The sequence below is a fragment of the Prunus persica genome, chromosome G8 (genome assembly GCF_000346465.2).
Source record: "Prunus persica cultivar Lovell chromosome G8, Prunus_persica_NCBIv2, whole genome shotgun sequence".
Classification (NCBI taxonomy): domain Eukaryota; kingdom Viridiplantae; phylum Streptophyta; class Magnoliopsida; order Rosales; family Rosaceae; genus Prunus; species Prunus persica.
Window position 1 is genome coordinate 21,027,427 of NC_034016.1, and position 6,817 is coordinate 21,034,243.

At 38.6% G+C, this 6,817-nt stretch overlaps 2 protein-coding genes across 2 annotated transcripts; one reads left to right on the plus strand and one right to left on the minus strand.

The window, feature by feature from the left end:
* On the minus strand, positions 2,197-4,246 carry LOC18767160 (40S ribosomal protein S24-1). Its single transcript, XM_007201283.2, has 5 exons — positions 4,076-4,246; positions 3,908-3,949; positions 3,304-3,474; positions 2,618-2,704; positions 2,197-2,495 (listed from the first exon to the last, which is right to left on the minus strand). The coding sequence occupies exons 1-5, from the start codon at positions 4,148-4,150 to the stop codon at positions 2,454-2,456; spliced, it is 417 nt and encodes a 138-aa protein (XP_007201345.1). The 5' UTR covers positions 4,151-4,246; the 3' UTR covers positions 2,197-2,453.
* LOC18767347 (NKAP-like protein) lies at positions 4,368-6,448 on the plus strand. Its single transcript, XM_007201645.2, has one exon. It carries the CDS (start codon positions 4,637-4,639, stop codon positions 6,230-6,232), a length of 1,596 nt encoding a protein of 531 aa, XP_007201707.1. The 5' UTR covers positions 4,368-4,636; the 3' UTR covers positions 6,233-6,448.

Here is a 6,817-nt window from a genome sequence, read left to right on the forward strand (position 1 = left end):
TTATCTGAAATTTGAATTTTGAAATTCATTCAAAATTTGAACCCAAAAATTTATCTGAAATTTGAACTTTGAAATTAATCCGAAATTTGAATCCAAATATCTTATCCGAAAATTTTATCTGATTATGAATAGTCTTGACACGTAGGAATCCGAAAATCTTATCTGAAAATATTACCCAAATTAATTATTTTCATTAAAAAATAGGAGGAAAAAACAAAAAAGTGAATAGTAATTGCCATGGCTAAGGGCAACGGGTGGAGAAACGATTTACTATTTGCAAGGGCAACCACTATTCACGTGAATAGTGCTTGCCCTAGCTCCACCCTTGCCATGGCTAAGGGCAAATGGGTGGAGTTGCTCTAAGGGTTTGGAACTCGTTCGAAGCATTTTGTGACAAAGAGCAAACTGAATCCCAAGCAGGGATTAATCGCATCCTTCGAGTGTGGGAACAATAAAAACATTGAATAGGTTATATTAAATAGGTTTCAATTTGTTACTATTAACCATAAATGTTAAATGTTTTGCATGCATGGTGATTAATTTATGCGCAAGTGGATAAAAGGTTAATTTGTCAATTTAACGACTATAACTGTGCATTAAACGCAGATTTCCTTTGTAAATAAACATAGTGCAACAGAAGACAACTACGTGTAAGTGTTTGAAGTAGATGTTCATGCTCATCAGCACATTTCATGCAAGATAATTGAACACGAGCAAACAAAACAAGCTCCATTCTCATGAGCTTTAGGTTCAACCTAAAATGTTAAGTGCAACACATGGATAAATATTCGTAACAATTTGAATTATAAGTCCCTTATTACATATGCCATCGATTTTAACAATAGTTCTAAACAAAAATATTGCAAATTGGTAACTTAGCAACTCAAATTCTCCGTATTAATAATAGTAATGTGAAATCATTGTGGCCCTTATCGCACGTTAAAGGACTATAATATATTTGTATTGAAGTCCACACAGTCAGCAAAGGGCATTGGAAAACTTAGAATCTTGTTTGCTAACTGGACCGAAAGACATAATTTCTGTTTATGTATTTGGGGCGACAGTCTGTCCCCAAAGGGCGTTGGATCGTGTCCTTGAAATTGTATAGCTAATTAAGAGTATTTATAATTGGCTCTCTAAATCACATTCCTAGACAAATTTTAGGGAGCAATCGTAAAAATGCAACTCTAACTATTTTTTATTTTATTTTTTAATAGAGATGGACCAATCAAGAAAGAGTTATAGCATTTATGACTCTTCAAATTAGGGAGTATTGTTGGAGTTGAAATTTTTTAGAAAGCTCCTAAAATAGATTTATTATATTTTTAGCTAAATTTTAGCTAAGAAATAGAGAGCATCGTTTTGGATGCTCTAACAAGACATAGGCTAGTTTGTTTGTTTTTATATTTTATTATAACTTAACAATGTTATGTTAAGGTTAAGTATGTAGACGCGTGTCGATAAATGAAAAATTAAGGAAACAAACCACTTGATTATGTCACCCACCAATTGGAAAAACATGGCATGTAATGTTATGGTAAGAAATTTGATGTGATTTGCTTGAATTAAAGATAATTATGTATTGCAAACGATCATTAGTGTAGTAGTTTGGAGCAAATGATATAGGTCATGGGTTCGAGTCCTCGCATCCGTCTAGTGCGTGTGAATTTAGTATGTTATCACCCCTCTTAATAGAAAATGTTCTAAAAAGAAAGGAAAAAAAAGACAATGACGTGTTATATAGTAAGTAATCTTTGGAGATTGTTTCCACTATAAATCCTTGGAGATTGAAATAGTGTTACCAATCTTAATATATCAACAATGTTGTTCACTCATACTATAACACGTAAATTAATAACACCATATGAATAAACATCGTACTAAAATATGAAAGGTTCCTAATTCCATTATCTCTATCGTGAACTTGGAAAAACAGAAGTAATCATGTAATTGGTAGCTTACAAAATGATGGATCGACAAAGGTTTGTCTGGTTAGATGCGGTGGTTCAATCACTACAAGAAAACAAGTATCCCCGACCAGATATTTAGGAATGATCAAATTATGAAAAACTTAATTCTTCGAACCCCAGCAATATATAGTATTACAATAATAATTTAACTGACAATTGTGAACCAAATTTAAAAGTATTGATGATTGCATATACCAAAAACGATGAGTTTCACATGAAATCCTGGTATTCAAGATCCAATCGTACGACTTATAATCAGTAAACTTAGTACTCAAAATTCAATATCTTTAACATTCATAAGTCAAACCCAACAGGCTACATTTTCAAACTTCCTTATCGAATAGTTAAAACATCATAAGCGTTTTTTTTTTTCATAAAAATTAAAAACATCCGAAAATTTTACGCCTACTAACAAAAGAAAATAACAAAATGCGGATAGGAACCGCCAGCAAACACATGTGATCCAAAAACATGCTCAAGCACTCATTTCTTCTTCCCAGCCTTGGCAGCATCACCAGCCTTGGTCTACAAATAACATTTGCAAATGTTAACCATGAAAACGTTATAGTTCCATAAAATAAATCCACGAGCTTGCAGCAAAAATACCCCCTAACACAAACCACCAAAACAATAGCAACATTTCTTACCTTCTTGACTCCACGAATCTTCTTGGATCTGTTCTTCCTTTCCTTGAGTTGCTTCCTTGACTTTTCCACCTTTGTATCCAGTCCATTCTGCACAAGGAGCCAAGTTTGAGAGATAGAAAGATAGATAAATAGAGAGGGAAAAAGAGAGGGAAAGAGCTTTCTATATTTACACGATCCAAGAGAAAAGAAAAAAGCCACATGTATTCATGCCAAACTAACTACTGATTCTTTAATTGAAAGAAACAACATATTAATCATCCTCTGACACATGAATCAATTATTAGTTAACTCATCAATTAACTGAAAAAGCCTGCGTTTGTAACTTTCATGCAGTTGTTAAGATTAGTAACTTTCATCAAGGAACACTAAGAAACATACCAGGAAAGTGAAATGACACATTATAGTAAAAAAAAATCATGTGAAAATATATGAACCCATTCAAAAAACCGTGATAGGGAATCAAAATTAACTAATCAGCAGACTTAAATAGATTCACACAACTCCCATAACATACCCTTAGTCTACAGTTAATGAATAACTCCACAGGGTTTTTGTATCAAACTCATACCCGAGAAGGAAATGGGTAAACTAATGCACATTTTGAATGACTATAGAGCTTAAATAGGTATATGCCAAAATTTGCAAGTAACATAGAACTGGGATGGAAGAAAAGAAGATAAATTTACCCTGATCAGCCTGTACTTTGGCTCATACTTCTTTGCATTCTCTACGGAATCATAAATCAAACCGAAACCAGTGGATTTCCCCCCTCCAAAGTGGGTGCGGAACTTGAAAACAAAGATGGCATTTGTATCTTTCACCTCGTACAACCTTGCAAGTTTCTCCTTCAACTCTGCCTTCATTATGAGAGGAACAGAAATTAATTTCAATCGAAAATTTAAAAGAGCAATCTACCAACTAAATAAATTAAATCCAGAGAAAAATTGATCTAGCATTATTTATAAATAAAAAAGGTGAGATTAGTCGATGAAGATGTTGGTAACAACAAAGTGCAGAAGAATATAATAGATACGAAACACTAAAATTCATTGATTCAGGGTTGGAACTCAAGGCTTCAGCCCTTTATTTAAACTTATGAACAAAACATTAAGCTCAATATAACTATATTTGTCATCAGTCTTAAAATCGGACAACCCCATGATTTTGAACTTGTTACATATTAAAAAAGAAATAAAGGTCGTATACATTTCCTGTTTGCTAGTGCAAGATTATCAAGTAGAACCAAATGCCCAATGAAAGAATGCGAGAGCTCCAAGAAAGAAACCAAACCTTGGAGACATTGGGTCTACCAGGATGCAGAACATCGATGACCTACATCAAAACCAAAAAGCGCACAGCAAAAATCAGCTACCAAACAGAGAAGTTTCTGGTTATTTTCTAACTAGTTTTCCTACATTTTCTAGTGAACCAAACAGGGATAGTAGCTAGAAGACTCACGAATTGCTTCCTCGACAGAAGACGGTTGGTCATGAACTTCCTCGTACGGATCGTCACTGCCTTGCTATCCGCCATGGTTCTCTCTTTGCGCCTCCGCTCTTGGGACTGTCTGTAAGAGCTTTGCGCGTTTGCGAAGGAGGAACTTTGAGGTTTTAGGGTTTGGAAGCCGGACGAAACATAATATATATATAGTGGACATGGCCCATATTCTAATATGTTGGGCCGATTTTAATGGAATGGTCTGGGCCCAACTTATCAGCAATAAAATGACTCCATCAGCGACTTCGTCAAGCCGACCTTTTTTTCTACCAATATAGCAGACGAGAAGATAGCAGACGTCGACAATAACTCCGTCGAGCAAATCGCGAAGACCCCCAATTCGTCCGCGAAAAGGTCTGGGCTCGAAGCCGATGTGAGGATTAGGGCTCAATCTGCGGCATTGATTTTCAGGGACCTCAATTTGAAGAAGAGGTCAGACATTAAGTGGTTCTGGTAAAAGCTTTTCCAGGTTAGTTGCTTTCCAAAATAACTTCATTCGCGACTTCGTTCAAATCTTCTCTGATGGGAAGGCCATCGTCCACCATCCATATCCCCGATAAACGACACCGTTCCGAGCACGAGAACGGCCGTTACCCGCCCCACTCCGACTCCTCCGGCGACAACCGCTACCAGCGTCGCAGCCCCAGCTATGAAAGTTACGACCGTTACAACAATAACCGTAACCGCCACAGAAACCGCTCCGGCTCGCCCGATCGCCCAAACCCTAGACGAAGCCCTAGGACCAATGGAGACCCAGGCTCTTTGGCGCAGCGCCGCAGCCCCAGCTACGACCGGTACAACAATCACCGCGACCGAAACCGCTCCGGCTCGCCCGATTACCCAAATAGAAGAAGCCCTAGGGCTAAGGGAGGCCCAGACTCTTTGCCCAACAAATTCGGGCGGGGAGGCAACCGGATGGATCGGAATGGAAGGCGATCGGAGTCGGAGGAGTCCGACGAGGAGCTGAAGGGGTTAAGCTTCGAGGAGTACAGAAGGCTCAAGAGGCAGAAGTTGAGGAAGACGTTGAAGTATTGTATTTGGAATGTGACGCCCAGTCCTCCTAGGGTTGAGAACGATGAATTTGAATTGGAGGACAAGGCTGATGAGATTTCTGAGCGGTATGGCGAGGAGGAAAAGAGTGAATCGGGCGAGAAAAAGAAAGAGAAGGCAAAGTCTGAATCTGAGTCGGAATCGGAGGATTTGAGGTCGAGGAAGAGGAAGAAGGGTTTGAGTTCTAAGCGTAGGGGCAGGAATTCGAAGTATAGTGATGGCGAATCGGAGAGTGAGAGCGATGATGAATCCGAATCCGATGAAGAAGATGATCGCAGACAGAGAAAGAAGTCAAAAAAGAGGAGTAAGAGGAGCAAGAGCAGAAGAGAAAGGAGAAGAAGAAGAAAGAGTAGGCGTAGCAGTAGTGATTCTGATGAGAGTGAAAAAAGTGAAAGTGAGGGTTCAGATTCTGAATCAGAGGATCGCTTGAGGTCGAAGAAGAAGGGAAAGTCGAGCAGTCGGAGTAAGACGAAGAAAGAATCCGGAATAGACAGGGAGAGTTCTGATTCAGAGAAGGGTTTGGATTCTGAGGTTGATGCCAAGCCTGTTACTATGGTGGAAGAGGAGGTGATAAAGGATGAGAGTAATGTGGAGGCATTGAAGCTGAAAGATATTTTTGAGGCCCAAAAGAAGCCTGCACTGGATAGTGAGCCGGTGGTTGGGCCAATGCCATTGCCTAGAGCTGAAGGGCATATTAGTTATGGTGGGGCGCTTAGGCCCGGAGAAGGTGATGCCATTGCACAATATGTTCAGCAAGGGAAGCGTATTCCGCGAAGAGGAGAAGTGGGTCTTTCAGCAGATGAGATTCAGAAGTTTGAGAGTCTTGGGTATGTGATGAGTGGTAGTAGGCACCAGAGGATGAATGCCATTCGAATTAGGAAAGAAAACCAAGTTTATAGTGCTGAGGACAAGCGGGCTTTGGCCATGTTCAACTATGAAGAGAAATCAAAGCGCGAGCACAAGGTTATGGCAGATTTGCAGCGGTTGGTTCAGCGCCATATTGGGCAGGATGTTGGTCCTACTCACGACCCTTTTTCTGGCAAGGCCTCAGAGAGTGCTGATACTTAGTTTCATGTTTGCTTTTGTCTAAGTTGTTGTTGCTTTTTTTATTTCCTTTCATTAACCATGTATCATATGTGTTACTGGTTGATTTTGAGCTGTATTGAAACTGAATACTTTGGTTTGTCAATTTCTATATGAGTTCTTAAATGTATTCTCGTTTAATGCAATTATATGTCAAATTGTGGGAGCCAACCAGTTAATCATTTCATTCCCAGCTATCAATTCATGCAAAATCTCTGGGTCTTGTCTGTGTTTTTAATGTTTAATTAATTAAATTGTCAAGAAGTTGAATGTAAAGAGCCTTTCTTGTAGTTTATGGTTTTGAATGTAAATCAGTGTAAATCAGTTCATGAATGGTGTTTATTCTTATTTTGTGGTTATCATCGCCCAGCTTTCACAGAAGGCGGAGAATGTGCAGAGCTCAAAGACTTTGCATCAGATCTTTTGTCTTTGTATTGCAGGTATTGTACCTTGCTGTAAATATTTGTGCACCATTGTACATACATTGTTATTTCTGAGCTCTGTTATCTTTATCTATTGTTTTCCTGCTCATTTCCCTTGTGATAAGTTATAGGCTGGTTTATCCCTAAC